The sequence below is a fragment of the Musca domestica genome, unplaced genomic scaffold (assembly GCF_030504385.1).
Source record: "Musca domestica strain aabys unplaced genomic scaffold, Musca_domestica.polishedcontigs.V.1.1 13, whole genome shotgun sequence".
Classification (NCBI taxonomy): domain Eukaryota; kingdom Metazoa; phylum Arthropoda; class Insecta; order Diptera; family Muscidae; genus Musca; species Musca domestica.
The window spans coordinates 5034036-5058156 of record NW_026712172.1 but is presented as its reverse complement, the minus strand read 5'-3'; the positions used below and the strand labels follow the sequence as shown (position 1 = coordinate 5058156).

General features: G+C 34.9%; 1 protein-coding gene and 1 long non-coding RNA gene across 6 annotated transcripts in view; one reads left to right on the top strand and one right to left on the bottom strand.

The window, feature by feature from the left end:
* The window catches only part of LOC101893517 (protein TIS11), an 84765-nt gene extending 62437 nt beyond the window's left edge, over nucleotides 1-22328 (top strand). Inside the window, exons 1-4 of one of the 5 annotated variants that reach the window (XM_059118549.1) lie at nucleotides 16354-16476; nucleotides 16592-16711; nucleotides 16773-17239; nucleotides 19377-22328. In XM_059118549.1, coding sequence (XP_058974532.1) covers nucleotides 16652-16711; nucleotides 16773-17239; nucleotides 19377-20241 — 1392 coding nt within the window. In that variant the 5' untranslated portion in view covers nucleotides 16354-16476; nucleotides 16592-16651 and the 3' untranslated portion in view covers nucleotides 20242-22328. Of the gene's footprint in view, nucleotides 1-15724; nucleotides 15951-16353; nucleotides 16477-16591; nucleotides 16712-16772; nucleotides 17240-19376 lie in introns of those variants that run through there. The other 4 variants (XM_059118550.1, XM_059118551.1, XM_020035336.2 and 1 more) reach the window with 4 other exon arrangements.
* Nucleotides 12785-13289, bottom strand: LOC109611913 (uncharacterized). The gene is made up of 2 exons (XR_002194168.2): nucleotides 13095-13289; nucleotides 12785-13037 (listed from the first exon to the last, which is right to left on the bottom strand). It is a non-coding gene; the product is annotated as an uncharacterized LOC109611913 (long non-coding RNA).
* Nucleotides 22329-24121: the final 1793 nt, after the last annotated feature.

Below are 24121 nucleotides of genomic sequence, written 5' to 3'. Positions count from 1 at the left end.
TAATTTTTGTGGTCTTTGATTACAAGAATGCATTTTTCATTTCTTAATGCATTTTTTATAATTTTCCTAAATTTATTTGGTATCCTTTACTGTAAATACAGCAATTGATTATTAGAATGAGACACCGACTACAACAAGCCAGCAAGCCAGTCAGACAGCCAGCCCAGCCATGAAATGAAAAATAAAACAAGTTTAACAACAACCCCAACACCACCACCAGTACCACAGCTCCACAGCCACACCAGGCCACTTGTTGTTTATTATTTGCCAACGAATTCAGCACCGACGAGAAGATATAGAAATAAAAGCAAAACTCGCTCGCGCACAAACAGAAATAACAAAGCAATAAAATTCAAAAATATTTCTAAACAAGATTGCGTACAATGATAAAATTTCAAAATAAAGATTTAAAGTAGAACTCGGAATGGGTGGAGGGGGCTGGAGGCGACACTATCTCTTCATAAATAAATATTCTACAAATAAATCCAGAAATCACCAGACAAACAATGTGTTTTGCTCATACCCCTTCCCCCTCTCGCTCTCTTTCTCTCTCACACGACAACTTGTATGCACTTTGTGCGGAATCATTAGAATTGCAAAAAAGACAGATTGAAGAAACAGCAGAGACCCCTTATGGGTTGTCAATCAATTCTTCATTAATGAATTCTTGACTGCAACAGCAACAACCGCCAACAGGGTAACAATTTTAGAGCTACATATGCAGGTATTATGTATTTGTGCATTTGTTTGTGACATGGTGAAGGAAGCGAGATAGAACCATAGTTCCTTTTCATGACCTGCATAGAATCACATTCTGAGTCGATTTATACATGTCCCTCTGCCCACCTGTCCATGTATTTTTGTAAACAAAATACAGGTCGCATTTATTGCCCGATTGAGATGATATTTGGCACAAGTAATTTATTTGGCCCAAGGTCGAACCCTATTAAAATTGGAGATAATCGGTTAAAATGTAGGTATGACCCCCATATACATCTTCAAGCGATTTTCGGTTAATTGAGTGCCAAATGGCCAATATCAGTCCAAATGACCTGAATTTTGGCACATCCGAGTGAATTCCGTCTAGAAGCAATTGCATCCAATTTTGTGAAAATCGGTTCAAATTTAGGTATAGCTCCAATATATATGTTTAATCAGATTTGTGGTTTCAGGTCCCTCGCATGCGTAGTATGCACTCCACAACAATGATCTTTGATACCAGATATCAGAAACAGCTCAGAAATAAGTACCTAAAATTTTATCAAGATCGGTTCGAATAGCTCCCATATACATATATCTTTATCCGATACCAGGTTTATTGTGCACCAAATGACTAATATCAGCCCAAATGGACTGAATTTTGGCACATCCGACGGAATTCAGTCTAGAGCCAATTACATCAAGTTTGATGAAAATCGGTTCAGATATAGCTTCAGCTCCCATACACAATATGCATTCCACAAGAATGATATTTGGTACCAGATATCAGATACAGCTTGAAAATACCTCTGCCAAATTTTAGATTTGGATATAGCTTCCATATATACCTTTATCCGATTTGATTTATACTTTTATATACCTTTGACATACATATTCATCCGATTTTACGGTTATTGTCCACCATACATGTAATATCAGCCCAAATTGGATAGATTTGTTTAAATTCAACAGAATTTTTCCATATGGTGAAACTCGGTCAGGGTATCCATTGCACCAATAAATAGTTTTTAACAAAATCCTTACTGAAGTCATATCATGGTCTATAAAGCAAAAACCTCCGTCAAATTGGTTGGAATTCTATTCAGAGTTGAATATAGTTTCCAAATTGTGATTAATCTAAAGCCATGATACGCATTCAAATAAGGTTCATAGTTGGTACAATCTACTTCACAAAAATTCCCAATATAAACTTTTTTTGTTATGGGAGCTCTACTAAATACGCGTTGTGTTGTAGGGTATCATATAGTCGGCCCACCCGACTTTTGACCTTTCCCCACTGGTTCAAATTGAGGAGAGTTACGGTAACTCTCTGTACCTACCTATCTGGATTTCAAAAATATGTCAAAGTCAGAACTTGGTATCTACAGTTTTGATTTCTTTTTTTCGATATCATAAATGGAAAATCGGTTATCATATCCTCTGTTCCAGAACTGGCAAGAATCTACTAGTTTTGCATTTTCTTATCGATATCATAAAGGAAAATCATATGTGCTCTCTCACATCCATTATCAGGATCAAAATAGGGAATTTCAAATTGTTTTATATTCACATTTCCATCGAAATGTTGGTAGTATTATTATTGTGCAGGTTGGCCAGCTGTAAGCGGGAGAAGAGAAAACACAACCGTATCGTCTGGCTGTTGGTTCAATTCTAATTTTATTTTTAAAATATGTTCCTTACGTACTACTGAAACTAATCTAACTTAACCTAGTCGCAGCCACACAATTGTTCTTATCTATTATTAGATTTAAAAGAAACATTGCATGGGTGCTTGTCCCTTCATTCAAGTGGTCTTGGCTATCCACTGTACGCATCGATACTGTGTGTGTGGGTCATGACCTTTATTATCTTACACATTATCGTATGCGACAGCGCACAAGATCACTTAATTCTACACATGTGATATTTTATGACCGCTGGGAAACTGATAATTTGGAAATATTTATTTTTAATTGTTGGATTTTCCCAGCGCCTCAATCTCACTCAAAAGTATGTACAAAGTATTTTGTACATTCTCCCGGGCGGCTTAAATGTGTATATTTTTATAGTGGACTGTATTTTTTTTTTTTAAAAATGATTGGCACGAAATATTCAAATATAACAATATGAAATATAATCTATATATAAACATGTATATACTATGTAAAATAATATGAATGTCTCGTTAAGTAACCGCTTTCAGGAAACGACTCCATTTCTTTGCCCAGTCTCTCTTGTCGATACCGCCACCTTTATCTGCCGGCTTCATTGTCCATGCTGCCGATTTGATAGTCCATCGTTGCAGACTGTCATCATCACTGTAGAAAAGTATTGGCAATGGTTTTATGGTAAGTTTCGGTTTGTCGTCTTCTGTTTTAATGGCCATTGACGGTTTGCTATTGATTTCTTTCGGAACCGGAGCCAGAGAAATTTGTTCGGCTTTTCCCACTTCTTCGATGCGTTCTTTTCCGTTAGAATCGTTGTCGTAATAATTATATTCGCCGTAAATGTTGGGGCCTTTTGTGCATAACGGCTTTCCTTCTTTTGTCTCTTCTGCAACAAGATTATTTATTTCTTCTCTTACCAAATGTATATTTAGGTAGTCCCCATTATCAATCTTTTCGTTGTCATCGTAAAAATCCATTCGTTCTTCACCGAGTGCTTCATTGGTGGGGGCGGATTCGACCTCTGAATTTCCTCCATCATCTTGTTCCTCAAATTGAGGACTTGCCGGCGGGAAAAACTTCACAATGTTACCTTCTAAGCAGCGAATCTGTTTTAGATTATCAGCATTAAGTCCCTCTCTTAAATTTGTCAGTTGTTTGGGCAGGTCATCTCTCTCAGCTTCGACGACTTGCCGCGCTCCTTCCAAACTAGCTAATTTTTCATTCATATTTTCTAACTTGGTTTCCAGATGTCGCACTTGACCTTTATGAACACGATATTTCTCTTCCAATTCTTCATCCTTGGCCCGCATGTTTTCTTCATGTTGGGCGAGCAGATATTTTTCGTGGGCCTTCGCATTTCTCAATATCCGTTCACTTTTTTCAACTTCGATTTTTATTTGAGAACGCAGTTTGATTACTTGCCCCTGCAGAGATTGTAAATTGTGTTCATAGGCTCGCATTTGTCCGTGCAAACCATCTTCCAATTCTCTGTCGTAATCTTCCTTTTTTTCTACGTAGTTTAATTGTCTGCTTTCTTCCAATTGTTCTTCCCAAGTTGAATAGTCACATTTTACGGAGAGCATCCATCCTAATGGAGGTTTCATCGACTCTTCGATTTCATCATCGATGTACATATCTGTGGATTTCCGACTCCGCGTTGTTAGAAGTTTCATTGCCGACAGTAAACACATATCCACCTCACATGGTAATGCATTCATATGGCTTGGAAGATATTTTTGGTATATCCTCAAGTACCGTCGTAACTGGTAATATGTATTTTCTACCAGTACTTTCCATGCCTCGACGTGTTTCACTTTTTCAAAGGTTGACGTCGACGTTAACACCTCGAAATAGTCTGCCAAAGTGGTGACAGCTTCTTCTATGTCTTTGAACATTTTTGAATGAATTTAAAATTTTTTAGATGGGACTCTTTGTCCTCTTTTCAAAACTATGTATATATATTTTTTTTTTTATTTGGGACTTCTGTTGTCCTCTTTTCGTTTTATTTTTATTTTTGCCCCTATGGCTTTTTTTTTTGTTTTTGCCCCTATGGCTTTTTTTATTTTGCCCCTATGGCCTTTTTTTTATTTTGCCCCTATGGCTTTTTTATTCAAATTAGTCCCTTCGGCTATTTCAAAATGCCCCTATGGTCTTATATTTAAAATGCCTTAACGGACTTTGTTTTTTGTAGAAATTCTCCTCTATTTCTGGAGAATATCTATTTCTGCTTGTAGTGAGTCTCTTACCACTGGTGGGGGAAAACTCCTACAATTTTTTTACGGCCGCTAGTTATTTCCACTTTATAAAAAAGTGAAGGCTCGATTGACCATATGTAAGCGGGAGAAGAGAAAACACGACCGTATCGTTTGGCTGTTGGTTCAATTCTCGATCCGGCTCGAAGGACCATATGTAAGCGGGAGAAGAGAAAACACAACCGTATCGTCTGGCTGTTGGTTCAATTCTAATTTTATTTTTAAAATATGTTCCTTACGTACTACTGAAACTAATCTAACTTAACCTAGTCGCAGCCACACAATTGTTCTTATCTATTATTAGATTTAAAAGAAACATTGCATGGGTGCTTGTCCCTTCATTCAAGTGGTCTTGGCTATCCACTGTACGCATCGATACTGTGTGTGTGGGTCATGACCTTTATTATCTTACACATTATCGTATGCGACAGCGCACAAGATCACTTAATTCTACACATGTGATATTTTATGACCGCTGGGAAACTGATAATTTGGAAATATTTATTTTTAATTGTTGGATTTTCCCAGCGCCTCAATCTCACTCAAAAGTATGTACAAAGTATTTTGTACATTCTCCCGGGCGGCTTAAATGTGTATATTTTTATAGTGGACTGTATTTTTTTTTTTTAAAAATGATTGGCACGAAATATTCAAATATAACAATATGAAATATAATCTATATATAAACATGTATATACTATGTAAAATAATATGAATGTCTCGTTAAGTAACCGCTTTCAGGAAACGACTCCATTTCTTTGCCCAGTCTCTCTTGTCGATACCGCCACCTTTATCTGCCGGCTTCATTGTCCATGCTGCCGATTTGATAGTCCATCGTTGCAGACTGTCATCATCACTGTAGAAAAGTATTGGCAATGGTTTTATGGTAAGTTTCGGTTTGTCGTCTTCTGTTTTAATGGCCATTGACGGTTTGCTATTGATTTCTTTCGGAACCGGAGCCAGAGAAATTTGTTCGGCTTTTCCCACTTCTTCGATGCGTTCTTTTCCGTTAGAATCGTTGTCGTAATAATTATATTCGCCGTAAATGTTGGGGCCTTTTGTGCATAACGGCTTTCCTTCTTTTGTCTCTTCTGCAACAAGATTATTTATTTCTTCTCTTACCAAATGTATATTTAGGTAGTCCCCATTATCAATCTTTTCGTTGTCATCGTAAAAATCCATTCGTTCTTCACCGAGTGCTTCATTGGTGGGGGCGGATTCGACCTCTGAATTTCCTCCATCATCTTGTTCCTCAAATTGAGGACTTGCCGGCGGGAAAAACTTCACAATGTTACCTTCTAAGCAGCGAATCTGTTTTAGATTATCAGCATTAAGTCCCTCTCTTAAATTTGTCAGTTGTTTGGGCAGGTCATCTCTCTCAGCTTCGACGACTTGCCGCGCTCCTTCCAAACTAGCTAATTTTTCATTCATATTTTCTAACTTGGTTTCCAGATGTCGCACTTGACCTTTATGAACACGATATTTCTCTTCCAATTCTTCATCCTTGGCCCGCATGTTTTCTTCATGTTGGGCGAGCAGATATTTTTCGTGGGCCTTCGCATTTCTCAATATCCGTTCACTTTTTTCAACTTCGATTTTTATTTGAGAACGCAGTTTGATTACTTGCCCCTGCAGAGATTGTAAATTGTGTTCATAGGCTCGCATTTGTCCGTGCAAACCATCTTCCAATTCTCTGTCGTAATCTTCCTTTTTTTCTACGTAGTTTAATTGTCTGCTTTCTTCCAATTGTTCTTCCCAAGTTGAATAGTCACATTTTACGGAGAGCATCCATCCTAATGGAGGTTTCATCGACTCTTCGATTTCATCATCGATGTACATATCTGTGGATTTCCGACTCCGCGTTGTTAGAAGTTTCATTGCCGACAGTAAACACATATCCACCTCACATGGTAATGCATTCATATGGCTTGGAAGATATTTTTGGTATATCCTCAAGTACCGTCGTAACTGGTAATATGTATTTTCTACCAGTACTTTCCATGCCTCGACGTGTTTCACTTTTTCAAAGGTTGACGTCGACGTTAACACCTCGAAATAGTCTGCCAAAGTGGTGACAGCTTCTTCTATGTCTTTGAACATTTTTGAATGAATTTAAAATTTTTTAGATGGGACTCTTTGTCCTCTTTTCAAAACTATGTATATATATTTTTTTTTTTATTTGGGACTTCTGTTGTCCTCTTTTCGTTTTATTTTTATTTTTGCCCCTATGGCTTTTTTTTTTGTTTTTGCCCCTATGGCTTTTTTTATTTTGCCCCTATGGCCTTTTTTTTATTTTGCCCCTATGGCTTTTTTATTCAAATTAGTCCCTTCGGCTATTTCAAAATGCCCCTATGGTCTTATATTTAAAATGCCTTAACGGACTTTGTTTTTTGTAGAAATTCTCCTCTATTTCTGGAGAATATCTATTTCTGCTTGTAGTGAGTCTCTTACCACTGGTGGGGGAAAACTCCTACAATTTTTTTACGGCCGCTAGTTATTTCCACTTTATAAAAAAGTGAAGGCTCGATTGACCATATGTAAGCGGGAGAAGAGAAAACACGACCGTATCGTTTGGCTGTTGGTTCAATTCTCGATCCGGCTCGAAGGACCATATGTAAGCGGGAGAAGAGAAAACACAACCGTATCGTCTGGCTGTTGGTTCAATTCTAATTTTATTTTTAAAATATGTTCCTTACGTACTACTGAAACTAATCTAACTTAACCTAGTCGCAGCCACACAATTGTTCTTATCTATTATTAGATTTAAAAGAAACATTGCATGGGTGCTTGTCCCTTCATTCAAGTGGTCTTGGCTATCCACTGTACGCATCGATACTGTGTGTGTGGGTCATGACCTTTATTATCTTACACATTATCGTATGCGACAGCGCACAAGATCACTTAATTCTACACATGTGATATTTTATGACCGCTGGGAAACTGATAATTTGGAAATATTTATTTTTAATTGTTGGATTTTCCCAGCGCCTCAATCTCACTCAAAAGTATGTACAAAGTATTTTGTACACCAGCGTATATGAGTCGAGATGTCGCATTACATTAGGAGGACATGCCACAGGATAAAAAGGGACAGCACACATTTTAAAATAAAACATAATATAGTCAAAGGGATAATTGGTCCACCAGCTCGAAAAATTGTATCCTCCAACATTGATAATTGTATCTACGTACGTGGATACATCTCATGGAGAGAACTATTTCACCAGCGAGAAACATTTCATCCATCAACGTGAATAATTTTCTCTATTTTCTATGTACTGACTTCTGTTCGAATTCTAAACGAAATTCTTTGTAAGTTGGAGTTTTCGGTTCGAGTTTTGAATCATTATCATCGGGACTTTTCTCTGGCAGAATACTCAAGTGATTTCTCATGGAAGTCGTCGTCATATATTATTGAATTCATACCTCCTTCCATTTCAAACCAACTAACTCTAGTATGCATTCAGAGAGATTGGCAGGATTTCAAAAGAGAATTATGAACCCTCCAATGTCCAGTGCCGCTTTAATTTTCTTCAACGAGAAAATGACTTTTCCTTTCACTTATCGACCAAAAACGCACTGCCAAGAGCCAGGGGCTAGGACTGGAAATAAAGAAAATAAACATAATGCGTGCTGATGGCACAAACCGGAGACACATTTTGTCTCTACAAAGGGTCAGAAAACTGTCGATTGTGGGAGGGGACTTGCAAATAGGTACAGGAAAAACGTTTAACCACCAACGACCACCACCGGTTGGATACTCGAAATGTTAAACTTTTGTATGGCATTGTTTTGTTATTGCAGTTGCTGGCTGCAACGACAGGGCGACCACGATTGACTTTGTAGGTCTGGACGACGAGCACATGTAGAGCGCGACTTGCTGCTGGTACAAACAACAACAAAACCAAACCAGTAGCAGCAGCAGCAGAAGCAGCAATAACAGAGCTGCTGAGTCAGATTTATTTTTACAAAACATGTGGACGCGATTGTAAATGTGTGCAATTGATATGTGCACATGCATGTGTGTATGTATGAGTGACGTTTTTCATCCTGGTGGGAGCAGGCGGCTACCACCACAACGAATGTTTTTGCCGATTTGTAACTTTGCTTTTCGCTTAAGTGGAACAGGAACTAAACGAACCAACAAACTTCAAAAGCAGCCAAACGAAAACAAAAGCCAATCTCAAACCTGTTGCTGTTGCTGTCGCTCCGCAGAGTACCAGCAATCACAACCAGCTCTTGCATGTTTTCTTTGTATTGTTGTTGCTGTTTTTTTTTTTTTTTATTTTTTCAAAATCTTTAAATCTCGATTATTCGCAATCGCCACAATAACGTAACGTACGTTTTTTTTTTTCAACTGACGCAACAGCTAATGGCATAGCCGTAGTAAAACAACAAAAACTGCTGACTTTGGATGGCTGCAATAACAGCCACCAAACCAACCAACTGCAGCAGCAGCAGCAGCTAATGCTGATAACTGGTTTGTTGCTTGCCTGGCTGGTTTCAGTGACGGCGAATAGATCAAATAAGAGTTTAAACGGCGGCGGCGTCGCGCAAGCGAATTATCTCGATTGACATTAATGTGAATATACTTGGCTTGGCTGTTGGCTGGCTTAGCGTACCTCGGAATGTTTGCATACCCACTGTGGGTACCCCAGTTCCCCCAGCAGAGTAAGGGTATGTGTGTGTATGCGCACTCCATTATTTGCTGAGGTTGCCAAAGCTTTGACAAATACTCTCAGCCACTCGATTCCTCTCCAACATGCAACCTTGATCAGCATGATTTTTGAGACCCGTAACTCTGTTGTGCCGCGTTAGCGTGTTTGGTAAATTCCTCGTGCCTCTCCATTTTTTTTGTGTGTGTGTGTGTGTGCGTTTTTTTGTTCAGTGATTTTATTGAGCAACACACCCCGCCACAGTTGTTGGTAATAACACGGAGTATGGCTGCGGATCCATGGTAGAATAATACAGGTAGTGTTCTCTTATTTGGGAACAACTCAAGAGTAAAAACTGATTTTTTTTAACTTTTTTCCAGAGGTAGGTATTTTTACCCTGATTCCGGGAGATTATTCTTTTTTCTGGGACAAACCCGGATATTTGTCCCAGAAGTCATAGTAGCCGGCCTTTGGCCGGGTCTATAGATTTATCCTCTGGGTATGTCCAACACCAACTACGCGAACTAAAATGTTTTTAAATTTGGCACTTCTTTTAAAAAGGGGGCCTTCGGCCGGGGCTTGGTATTTTCTCCTTTGGCTATGTCCAACACCGGCAACGCCAACCAAAGTTTTTTTTTAAATTTGATACTCCTTTAAGTAGCGTTTGAGCCTTTCTTCTATGGCTATGTCCAACACCGGCTACGCAGTCCATAGATTTTTTATGCTGAAAACATCATTTCAATGTTCTGTACATAATCGGCTCGTACTGGTACAAAGATCCATATCTGTGGATCTGAGAAATGGCACATATTGTAGATTTTTGGGAATGTTCTAGTGAGAACTATAATTTTGCGTACGTTTTGTAGACTCCCAAAATAGAGCCTTTTTCAAATTTTGCGGGATTTTTTAAAAAACCCGGGTCTAGAAAATCGATCATTTTTGATACAACTCCGGAACCGATTTAAATAACTCCATTGTGTGACCACTTGTTGGTCATTAGCTGATTATGATATTAGTGGGTCCGGGCCTAGTATGGGTGTTGGAAGGAGACTTTCAGAAGTTATTAAATGTTATGTTGTCAATCAAAGGTATGTACAACAACAATTAACCATTTCATGATTTTTCAATCAATTTAATTGTTCAAGGAAATTGAAGGCAGGTTTTAAGAATGTAGGTATTACAATTTTCCAAATTATAAAAGTCTTGTATGGGCCCATGAAGTACTGGCAATTTTTTTTACAAAAAGGCGGCTGATTGTCACAATACCTTATCAAATTCACATTGTTTTCAACAATTTCATGAAATTTTCCATTGAAAATGTTAAATTGCCCCAACTTTTTGATAGCTCATTTAGTAATTTATGGTGCTACCTGTATTATTGTGCCTCGGTTGGATCAGCTTGGGATGGTGTTATGGTATTTGATTGTGTGTTGAGCAATTACGCGAATTTCATACATTGGTTGGCTGGGATGCTCCAGTCAAACAACTAATGACTCGACTGATGCGGGTATGGCCAACCATTCAACAAGTTGTAAGAGCTCTTTTTTTGTCAGAAAAATGCTACCAATGAAGAGAAATTTGGACACAAAACATATGAAGAGAATGAGTGAGAGACACTTCATACATACAATCTATATTCTTTATTCTACCTGGTGTGGTTGTGTGTGTGTGTGTGTTTTTTTTTTTTGGAAATATCCAACCATAAGTACGGCACGGCGTAAATACCCTGCCATAACCATGTGTACATTAAAAATTAATATTTTTCCAATTAACACCGCCAATCGACCATTTGTGATTGATGATTTCCATGCGAACGCTTGTCAGTAGGTACCTACCTGCCTAGACAATTTTTTTAGAAAGATTGGTACTTAGCCGCACGGATGGATCATATGTTGTGAATCTGTAATTGGTGATGATGACAAAACCGGAACTCTATTAAGACACATAACCGGTTTCTCTGGCTGTAGGCACGGTTTTATATTCACTGTGAATTTAAGAAATATTTTAAAAGCATCAACATCTTTGCCAATGCCAACAATGGGTGAACAAAACCTATTTCACGATTCTCACTTCTATGATTTATATGGTCCATTGGGTTCGGGATTTGGCCCTTGCACACAAATTGAAGTATTTTGAAGAAATAGCATTTAAAAAATCTACGTGCTTGGAAAATACAAACAATAGGTTCAAGATTAAGACACTTCGCTTTCAACAAAAAATCGACGTTTGGATTTTGTCTAATCAGCCAAAATCGATTTTAGATTTATGAATCCCAACTCAAAGACGACGTAAGTTGATTAAAGGTGCGAATGCATAAAACGCTTTTTTGACTGGCTTAAGTCATTGGCTGGCCTAAATTGAACTAAGTCAACCTAAACCTCCTTTGTTCCACTACAACGAGGCCAGTTGATGACTTAAGTCAGTTAAAAAAGCTTTTTATGTACGCTGACCTTAAGTTGGTTAACTTTTTGGTGGATATTCTTAACATTTTTTTGCAAGTACGGAAATGAAAAACCAACTGAATTTCTATAATCCCGAAATTGGAAATTTCGATTTGCAGTCTGACCAGTTTTGTCTACCACAAGCAAAATGTAGACTGTTCAGTACGAAAAATTGACTGAAGCCCCATTACACATTATGTTTATCAAGGTACAATAAGGAGGTAGAACAGCTTCGTAAAACTACAGAAATACAGCCCTGAGGCTATGCCCGCTTCCTGTCAGAATTATTCAAGATCCTAGGCAACAAGGTGTTTTCATTTATTTGGTATTTATTGTTCATTTCTAAAATGAGTCAAATTGTAATTGTAAAAAATTGTAATCAGCTGGGACTTAATGTACCATGATATTTATGTTCGAATCATATGTAAAGTGACTTTTTCATATTTGACATTGTTATGACACACTTTAAGAAGGTCCCAACAATTTGTAAATAGGCCCGTATAAATTATATAGGCCCGTTATTATATACTTTCTTTATAGTTCGGTTTTGTTATCCCATACTTTAGAAAAACTAAAGGAAAAAGTTCACATTACCGGGGTTTCATTATTACATCTTACATTTTCAGAGATATGGTAAGCCTTTTGTGAATATAACAGGTAGTCACTGCTTTTTTTTACCACGGTATTTTCATTTTAGTTTTAAAATAATAATCAAAGCGAATTTATAATTAATTTCGTGAAATAAAATTATAATTCAGTTCTTCAATATAAAAAACGATTTGCGTTATTCATTTTTTATTTGAATACATTTTGTTGTTATTGCCATATTATCAATGTAAAATTCCTCTTCTTATATAACTTTTCTTGGGCTTAAACGTATAAAAATAAGGATTTTGAACCCTTCATCTCTTAAGGGAACTTTGTCGGTGCTGTTAGTTCTTGTGTAGTAATCGAATGACGTTTTATTTTTATCGATCAATACCCCAGAATAACAAGCTGAATATGTTGCCAAAGCCTTCACAATACATCATACATAAATTGTGTACTAAAATGAAAACGTACGCTGAAAATTCCCTGCAATGCATTTATTGTCAATTTAACTGAAAATGCAAGATGACACGATAATCGTCTACCAGAATTATACTAAATCAAGGCGCACTCCATCTTCCATTGTAACCAATTATGGAAATGCTGGTGGTGGTAAACTAGTTTTCATTTTCCAAATGAAAGGGAAAATCTCATTCCACAAATTGTTGTTGCTGCTGCTTTAATTGCATCTCCTTCTCTCACTCCATGTTTAGAAAATAACGAATAAAAGAAAAACTAAAAGTAAAACAAATTGTTTATTCTTTCTTCAAACAGACACGCGCGCGCACATACACTCATGCTATTTTTGTTAAATACAACACAGAACAAAAGCCATGTGGCTTAGAACAAAGAGGGAGAGAGATAGAGAGAGAGCGTAGATGTAGAGAGTAAAAACAAGTATTTCCATATGGCAAACAGTAATGCCAACTTTATCATATTTTCAAAACACATGTCGAACTGTTTGCACAGTTGGTACTCGTGCTAATAAGAGTACACATCGAAACGAGACGAATTTTCAGAAGGTTCAAGACCTTTGGAATGTAATTGCAGATTTTGTGAATATCTTGTCAGAGAATACCAGAGGCATAATCGTGATAATTTTAATAATAGTTATTTCTAGGTATAATTTTTTCTCAACTAATACCAGATATATGATCGCAAGTTGTTTAATTAATATTTCATCAGGGATTATAGAAAATAACTATAATCAAAATGTCTATTAATTTCAGAGCTATAATTGGGCTTTTTTTAAAGATATTTGTGGGGCTACATTCGATATTTTGTGAAGAAAACTTATTAGAGCTATGCATAATCGATTATACATAAATCCATAAGATGTAATTTTAAATAATGACCTTGATTTTTCCGGTATTATTTTGAAATGTTGTAAACACATGTTCATCTTGATAGCGCTGGTTCAAAATTCTAGGAATTAAGGTTGCACGTAGCACACATTATTCCTCTTATTTTTGCACTCTACATCATATCGTAGGTATATTTTTGATTTGTATTTATTATTTAATTATTCAACATGCAGTAGAATTTCCGAATAGGTAGGTCGATAATTCAGTTAACATCAATATTTGTTTTTTTTTCGACATCTTAAAACTCGAATTAACTGTGTCGTAATATTTTCAATGTGGGATGTACAAACAATCCAAACAACACCAGTAACCGGCCAAGCAACTGTTGGTGCGGTGCTGGGGTGGCTTAAATCATGAGGAAAATCCATCAAACACACATACACGCACGCATGCATATACGTACGTACGTACGACAACAGGCACACGCAAATTCCCAACATTGTCGGAGTTACTTTGGAGCAGCATTTGAGCCAAACTTCAGTATAGCTTTAAGCTAAATATTGCCTTGCAAAAACAATAACAACAACACAACTACGAACAGAAATAAACTAAAGTATAAATTGGTTAAAATTTCTTGCTGCTCCCCTTCCCTCCGCTCCGCTCCGATCCTCTATCGTAAATGGCTTCCATTCTCAACATTTATGGATGATGTAGTGGGAGGTGGTGTTGGTTGGATACACAGAGAAGTGATGGTGATCACTGTTGCCACAGTTGGTAAAATTCTACCAAAATTGATAACTATTTCGTGGTCGTGTTTTTGTTTTGGTAACTTTTTTTAGGCCTTAAGAAATGATCCATTTATTGATTTTCTTTTATTAACAAAATCGAATCAGAATAGCAGAAAAATTAGTCATTTGATGGCGTAATCATGGTAGAATTAAGAAGGTAAAATCATGCAATCATATGTTTATTTTTTTTCAATTTTTTTTCACTTGACAACATCTCATTGTCAAAATTTATGATTTATAAATCCATTGCTTAGGGCATGGTAGAAACAAGGAGGTAAAGTAATATACTGAGAAAAATTTCCCAAACTGTTTAGACATGTACAAAAATTACATAAATTCTTGGTATTAGTTTGGTCACTTTATATTTTAATTACATTTTAAATTTGAAAATAACAGCTGGTTAAGTTTGCTAGATCATATGGGATAAATTTCTCCATAAAAAACAATTTCCCCCTTCGATTCATAGCTTTTTTTACTTGACTTTTGAATCAACCGACAACATGCAGTAAAATTTGGTTACAATTATTACCACAGATGTCGAGTAAACATCAGCGTTGCCACAAAATAAACTGCAATTACACATGGACACGTGAATAAAAAATCTAATTCCAATAAATACACGATTTTTAAATTAGGAATTATACTTCCCAGTTTTATTGAACATATCTTGCGTCGGTCCAAAGCTTTGACCACCATTTCTACGTGCAATCGCAGCAAATGTTTTTTAATACATTGTTGTTCCGTTTCAGTACCTGCAAGAATCTAACCGTATTTAATTTTTTTAATAAAGAAAAAATCGGTTTACTGGTGATAAAATATTTACATCCTTGCTGATTCTGGAACAGAACATATTTTTGTTAAATATCTTCTGCAGAAGTGTTAAATATTCTATCTGTAGATGCTTTTGAGTAAGGAAGGATTGAAATAAAATGTTATATAACGTTAAACAAACAAATGGGCCACACGTGCAACGGAAAATTACACACGATATGTGTAATTACACATGAGGTGGCAACACTGGCAAACAGACACAAAAGTTGGTGAGGTTTTTGTTTTTGCAATTCTCATATGAAGAGACGATCGTCATCGGGATGACCAAGTGCCCGTATTGTAAATAATACTTTATCCTACTTAGGAGATTAGGGATCTACTTTTAATTTTATTAATTTTTTTAATAAAAGATTGTCTTTGCTGCTGACGAGAGATGGTTGGTTAACAGTAGTTGTTGGTCGATATGGCAAGGCAAGCCTGAGTTAGTACCAGGTAATGTTTACGGCCATCACATGTTGACGACGCAGCAGTGACAGACTCGCGTCGTCGAAACAATGAAGTGCGTGTTTTGTGTTTGATGGACGGGTTTTTACGTTGATTTTGTTGTTTGAGTGAATGTATTGGTGGTTTGAACTTGAGCTCTATACATAATTGGTATGTTGCATAACATTATTACAGCATCGACAAAACAAGTCGGACTGACAGCCAGTCGGCCAGTCACTCTGCCATTCGACGAGACAAACAAACGGCTGAACGAACGAATAGAGCGTCGAACACGGCAACAGGTAATTTATTTATTTGTGTTGTTTCGTTTTTCTTTGCCATCATTTGTTGTTGTTGTAAAGACTAAGAAAACGTAGAAGAAGAAGAAGAAGAAGTAGTCTTGTTTATTTGTTTCTTTGTGCTGGATTGGACGGTGGAGGGATTATCATCATCATTGACAACAACAAACAACAACAGTAGAAACAGCAGCGAACAAAACAAACGAGAGTGATCGCGAACCAAGTGAGTGCGGAGTATTTGACATTGTTGTTGTTACAAATTTAGGATTTCGTGAATTTGGGTTTTTGCCATCTTTTTTTGTAGTTGTTGTTTTTCTGCTTTGAGTTTTTGTTTTTTTTTTGTTTGGGTTTCTTTGCATTGTAGCAACTCGGCCGATCCGGCTTCAAACTATTACTACTATTACTGACTTCGTCGCTCATTTGCTATGAGATTGTTGTGCTATTAGGAGCTCTTATTTCCCTCGCCTTGAAAGCGCTGCCGTCCGTCGTTGCCGTGCCTTTTATTTTGTGTGTGTGTTTTGTTAAAATTGTAAAATCCAATTTGTGCCTGACTTTGGTTATTTCATTTTATTGATGTTTAATTTTTCTCCTTTTCTGAAACAGAAGAACACCACGAGCATATTAAAGTGTTAATATTTTTACAGGCTCCGGTGTCAGTGTTGATTATTCCATGAACAAGAAACGACGGTCCTTACAAAATCGCAATGCCACCTAATCAGAATGTAGGAAATTCGTGTATCGTAGATTTGGAGTATACCCACCTAGTACACGCAAATTATTTGTTATTGACTGATTCTAATATGGATTTCTTTTTGATTTTTTCAGAATAAAAGCATCGATAAACCTCTGCAGAGCCATCATCTATCCAATGGACACATAAATGGCGGCAACTCCATAACTGAACTCAACATAATGGATATTGCCTGTTCGAATAACTCATCAATGGATCACATGGATCAAATGGATCAATTGCAACAGAACACCAACACCACCAACAACGCTTCCCAAACTAAGGCGCTCAATCATCCGACATATCGTTTGCATGCAGCCCTGACGCGTACTATTTCTACGCCACAGCCACAAATTAAGCCACCAACAGCAACAGCAGCACACCATCTGAATCATTTACAACAACAGCAGCAGCAACAGCTTCAACAGTCACAACAGCAGCAACAGGAGCCAAATGTAGCCGCATTAGTAAATCTCATCGAGACAATGGGCAATGTTAACTTGCATCGAAAATTGGAAAGAACACAATCGGAGCCATTGCCGCAACAAGTTAATGCATCAAGGTAAGTGAAAAGAAGCCTTCATTAAAGTTTGGAACGGATTTGAAATGATATAGATAGAAAATGCCGTACGGCAACATTGAAACTGAAGGCAGCCAGCTGATAAAACGAAAAGACCTAGTACGACTGTTTAAAAAAGCTCTTGCCAAGGAGTGTCCCATCAGCGCCCTTCTGTTAAAAAATGAGGGACGCTGCAGCAGACGAGCTACAAAACAACTTCAAAAACATGTCAATCCTCCTAGAATATAAACCATTTTTGGATAAAGGGTTTAATTTTAACATATGTCCAAATTTTGGTATAACCCCCATAGATGTTGTATTCCCGTCCTATTTTATAAATGATAAATACATTAAAAAAGCAAACGGCCAAAATTGCTTCGAGGGTATGCAGTTCCATAGGAAACATAGATAGAGCTAGCATCTATTCGAAAATTCCAATCCCAATTGTATCTAATTTGGTTTCTAATTGATTGAAAATTCACAATACAATTTTTTTTTTTATTTTGAATATCTGTCTTTGAATAGGGCTTCAGAAAGCGGTATCGGCTAATTTTCTGTCAAATGACAAAAGCCTATCTGCCAAAATTATTCAGGTGTGGTGTATCGCCCATGTAACGATAAACATTAAACTTTAGGCATTTCAAAGAGATGTTATTTGACGAAACTGAAAAATATTAATTCCTGAAGTAAACTAAAAACAAATCCTATGACAAAAACTTTTCGTTGACCTACACAATCCCTACGTACATACTTAGTACCTTATACTATTGTTATATGACTGCCTTTGAATTTCAAATCACAATACGAGTATGTCTTTTGACGGCAAACTTAGTTGTCAGATGGGCTTACTGACCGACCTTAGGTAGGCCTTGCTTTGTCTATATGCATATTATCGTTGTTTTAATTTTTAGAGGTTCCTCTTCTATTGAGGTTGTGGTTCTCAACCCCGGTAAACATTTTTCTCCACTCTTAATAATAAACCATAGCAGTATTAAAGAGGTAATCTCATTTGCTAAATCGGTATTGACAACCCTTTTTACATCGGAACTCATCTATCATTTTGAATTATTTTTTTCGTATATTGGCATATTTTTTCGCTTAGCTTGGATGTAGCAAATCTTCGTTCTTTTGCATATATATGTGTCTATCTATTGACATAAATAAATAAACCTAAAAATATTCTTGTTCTATGAAAATGTGAAATGAAAACTTTTATAAAGGCCAGAAATGTTAAATGAAAAAATGTTTAAGGATATTTTATTTCAAATTATTGTTTTTCACTTTATCGGTGAAAGTAAAATAATAATTTTCTTCTCTAGTATACGATTCGCATTGTTCTCGCGATCTATTTCTTTACTCTACAATATAGCTTTATAGAGTCAAGCTTTTAAAACTAAAAAGGTATTGTATTCTTTGCCACAAAGCACAAGTTGTACGTACATTTAAAAGGAAGAGATTTTAATTTTTTTTTAATTTTGAAGTCGGATTCTTTGAATTAAATATGGGAAGCCTACCAAAGTCCAATCAAATCAATGTAACCTCATTTCAAATAGGAATAATAATATTCATGTCAAATTTAACTCAATTGAAAACTTGCTCTCATCTCTGATTTGTGTATATACATTGGATTTGTATGTAAACATTTTGACAAAGAGACGATTAAGCAAAATCAGATCAAAAATAAAAAATTCTTTCAATTGCACACTGTCAGGATTTTTCCAAAAATAATTTTTATTTTCAAAAAAAAAAAAAAAAAAATAAATAAATAAAAATAAATAAATAAATTAATTAATAAAAAAGTTCTATCAATGGTGTAATTACTTCCAAGGCAGGGCAGAGCAATCACCTGAATTTGGCCGAGTTTTTAGCTTGAAATGTTGAATTTGAAGAATTGCCATTTTTTAATATAGTTATTTTAATAAATCCATCCAAAGTTTTTGTAACCTTGATAAATGTAATGCAAATTCAGATCTCGTCATATTTAATGAAAATATTAATAACATCTGGATTAACTTAAACAAAGACCCCGCTACTGTATTTTCTTCGATTGACAGATTCTACAACAAATTCTAAATAACAAATTTAATTATATTTGTTAATGTATTCTTTACTTTATTTTGGTTTCTATTTTATTTTTTAGGTACAAAACTGAACTTTGTCGCCCCTTTGAAGAAGCAGGCGAATGCAAGTATGGTGAAAAGTGCCAATTTGCCCATGGCTATCATGAACTGCGCAACTTGCAAAGACATCCGAAATATAAAACGGAATATTGCCGTACTTTCCATAGTGTGGGATTTTGTCCATATGGGCCACGTTGTCACTTTGTACATAATGCCGATGAAGCACGTGCCCTTCAGCAACAACAGCAACAGCAGCAACAACAACAGCAGCAGCAGCAACAACAACAATATCAACAACAAACAAAGCTACAAAATCATTCCAATTATATGAGCAATTATCCGTTGAGTGGCAAATCTAGTCTCAATGGAACTGGAGGCAATATTAATCATTCCCTACCATTAAGCCCACCCTTGAGTATGTCGACTGGATCTGATCGCGAATCGCCCACTGGATCATTGTCTCTATCACCAACAAGTTCCATGACAAATTTTCCATTTGGGGAACAGATTAGTCCAGCCAACTCTGTCTTCCAAACGGCTTTCAGTTATGTAAATACACCACCCGAAAGTCCCAATGCACCCATGTCTCCAGTGAATACACCACCACCCACTCTAATGCTGGGCCAGGCCCCCATTTACATTAAACCATTGGTGGCCAATACAAATGGACAGTCAGTTGCAGCTCCCTGCAAGCAATTGTTGCAGAAAAGCTCCAGCTCCCCCATAGCAATCATTAGGAATGTGGGCGGTGGTGCCAGTAAAACTCCAACCAAAGTCAACTCTGTGTCATCGTTGAATGGTGCTGTGGCAGCCGATGAGGCACGTCTACCTGTGTTCAATCGCATTAGCTCAGTAGCAGATACATTCTCCCATATAGCTTTATAAATCTTCTTCAATATTTACATGCAACAAACATACAACAACAATGATCTGTCTGTCTTATCATTATCATAATCATAATAATTATTATTATTATTAATTAGTGGTAGTAGTAATAGTTTAAATTTATTACTTAAACGTAAGCGTAACAACGTAAGACAAATGCAAAGCATACGAACAAGAATAGCAGCAACACCAGCAGAACAGTAAAGCCTACAGTTGTTGGCTAGCGTCGCTTACGTTGAAAGGCAATAATAGACACGAAAAATAATGAATACAAACCCCTCCAAAATCTCAATATAAAGCTATTTGCCTTATGCGCACAAATGCCTCCCCTTTCCCTCCTACACACAAGCACACACATATCGTTATCAAAAACAAAGCAAATATATAAAAATAAATTATTTATAAATTCCATACATGTTTGCATATATATTGGCCTTATGGGCAAATTTTACTCCCATATTTACATTAAAAACGCAATGATGAATGCGTACACCCATCAATATATTTTTTGTCAATACATCTCTTTCACTTTCTTCCTACCCTCGTTTTCCTTCTTTACTATATTATTATATTTTTATACATGCCTTGCTATTATAACGATACGTCTATATTTTTTAATTGTTATTTATAAAAAATTAAAAAAATTAAGATTTGTTTATATACAATTTATACACCCAAAGGACAACAATAACTTAGCCACATCGCGCTCACAACATAATTTCAATAGATACAAGCCTTTACAAGCGTTGACAAAAGATTACCAGACATATACAAATACAAAAATTCATTCACACCGATTATCTTTACATAAATTTCATATGTAACAGAAGACACATAAACTGATACACAATGCACCAACCAACCAACCAACCAACCAATCTGCATATCATTATAAACTTTTTATTTTATTGGAAATTATTTAAACAAACAAAAAAAATATATATATCTCAAAATATCCGAAAAATAAATACACACACACTATTATTATAAATTTATATAACTACTATTATTATTATTTATAATTTATATATATTTAATTTTACACTCGATTATCCATAGTTAGTGGGTATGATTTTTGAGAAACTTTTTATATTATTAATATTATTATATACATATATAAACAATTAATTATTACTTTTATTTAAAGAAAATCGATTTAAATTTAATGTAAATGTAAATTTTTTTCTTCTGGCTGGGTTGCTTTATGATCTAAACGATGTAAAAACAAAACAAAAAATATTGTTTGCATTTATTAAAATTAATCTTTTTTTATTTATTTTCTCTTCCTTTAATTTATATAACTTAGACAAACAAAATTTGTACGACAAAAGACATTTAAAAAGACCAGAGAATATAAGATCTTTTTATAACACACACACACATTTATACACTTAAGACAAATTAGATGTTTCCGATTTCAAATTTATAACAAATTAAAAAAAAAATAAATAAGCAAAGGAGTGATATTTTCAAAATATATACAAACAAATGTGAAAAAATACAAATTTAATTTTTAACTTAACAAACCAATCATCCATCGAGTTATTGAAAGAGAGACAAAAATGAGTTTTTATATACATATATTTATAAGATTACATACATATGTACATACGTGACAGTGACAACAGGAAGGTAGTAATCGTCCAATTGTGCCAACATTTCACAAAATGGAAACAACGGCTGGCTCCCATTCTCTGAAAAGCTTGGAAACATTTAAAACCACGTACAAATGAAATCTACATTCGCAATCCTAAAAGTATGTTTAAAACTAAAACACGATAATGATAACTGCAAAAGGATTTGGAATAATGATTGGACAGGAATTTTGTGCAAAATGGTTTGTCATAAAACGAGAACTTTTCATTGAAAAAGTTAATTATTTTTGGAATTCATCTTCAATGAAAACAGCACTATGTGTAAGTGTCGCTTTATGACAAATTGTCGATCGTATCAAATAAATATCGATAATGAAAATGTCCTTTAGCACAAACGAAGAACATCGAACCGACCAATTGACCGTCAATCCATCACTGACATTAGACCCTAATGTTAGATTTCTTTTGTAGATAATTTTGTTTTGCCAATTTTTTTTAAAAAAATATATGCTTCAAACACAACACAATCATACATTAATATGCCTTTATTTAAACATACCTTATATTTATGTATATTAAAATACCTCTGAGATACATAATATTGAAATTTGTTTGTAAATTTTAAACTTAATTTAAAAAAAATAACTTATTGCTGAACTGTTGCTATGTGTCTTGAACCAAATATCCATATATAATTGACCATGTTTGATTTGGACAGCGATTCAATAGGTAGAAGAGTTACTGGTTTAATAGATTTTTTTTTTGTTTCTAAAATGAACAATATTCCAATTGAATTCAATATCTTTTGTAAACTTTGAAAAAAAAAAAATAAACTGAAGAAATCATTTTCTAGAATTTAAAAGAATGAAGTCTAAAAAATAACATGTAACATACCTGAATAAATTATTAGTTTTATATATGGTTTTAATAATGGCAATTATTTACAAGAAGAAAATAGACGAATATACTTATTATTTTGTTTTATTTTTCTCCAGTTTTTTCTTTTTAAATAGAAATTAATGTTTTTGTTTGCTTTTATTGCTTTTTGGAAAAAATGTTTTATTTTAAATTCCTTATGTTCTCTTCAACTACTACCAAACACCAACAATTTAATTTATAATAAATGATGCATTAGTAATATTTATTTTATTTTTTTTATTATTTTTGATTATTCAAATACACGAAGAATATTATAGACATACAAACATGGAAATTGATAAAAGATAGATGAATATAACAAACAAATTGTCATTGAAAAATTCTCAAGTGCCTTAATAACGTTTTATTTTATTTTTTTTTATAATGATTATAATATTATTAACTATTTATATTGTAATTTAATTTGATTGGTTTAATTGAATATTATTTTGTTTTTATTTTACAATTTACCTTTTTAGTTATTTAAATGGATTTAGTCTTCCCCTTCTTTAATTTTTATTATCATTATTATTATTATTATCATTAAAATTCTAATTTATATTTGTATTTTCTTAATCTTGTTTGTTTTGTACATAGTAAATGCCAGTTCGCAACTCAGAGTCTCGAGTTAGTTTACTGTGGCCCGTTTAAAATACAAATTTAAACAAAACAACAAGAAAACAAAACTAAATATGCTTCCATTTTACATATTTTTACAAATAAAAAAAAACCGAAACAATGAAACACACACGTGCTTTGAATAAAATTTACTTATTTTCTTAAAAAAATGTTCTTTTTATTGTTTTTTGTGGTCGTGGGTGTCTGAAAAAGAAAATCTGGGCAATATAATGTCGCAAATGTAAGGGTTTAACACAACTGGTTTTTGGTTTTATTCTCAAGTTGTATTGTGCAACAATGCTTGAGAAACACTTATGTTGCACATAATTTTCTCATATCTGTCCTCTGTTGACAAATTTGTTTTGATTTTTTGTAAAAATTGTCAGCCCAATATTGTTTTCTTTTGGTAAAAAGCAAAATCCCGGGAATTTAGGACCCATTTTTGGAGTGAGTTCTTAAGGTAATGGTGAATAATAAATCTGGGAATCTGTGTTATATATTATTTCAATCTCATTTCAGACTGGAGGCATCAAAAACGTTGCAAGAATCCAATAGAAATGTAGAATTAGTGAAGGAAATGCATGAGTTCAAATAAGGGAAAATAAAGCTTTAGGGTATCAAGGCCACAGGAGGCAGTGACAGCTGAGATGGCCATCAATGAATGAAATGTATAAAATGATTAAAAATAAAAAAATAAATATTGTATAATTTTATAAAAATAAGCTTAATATAATATTACTTTCGCTAGC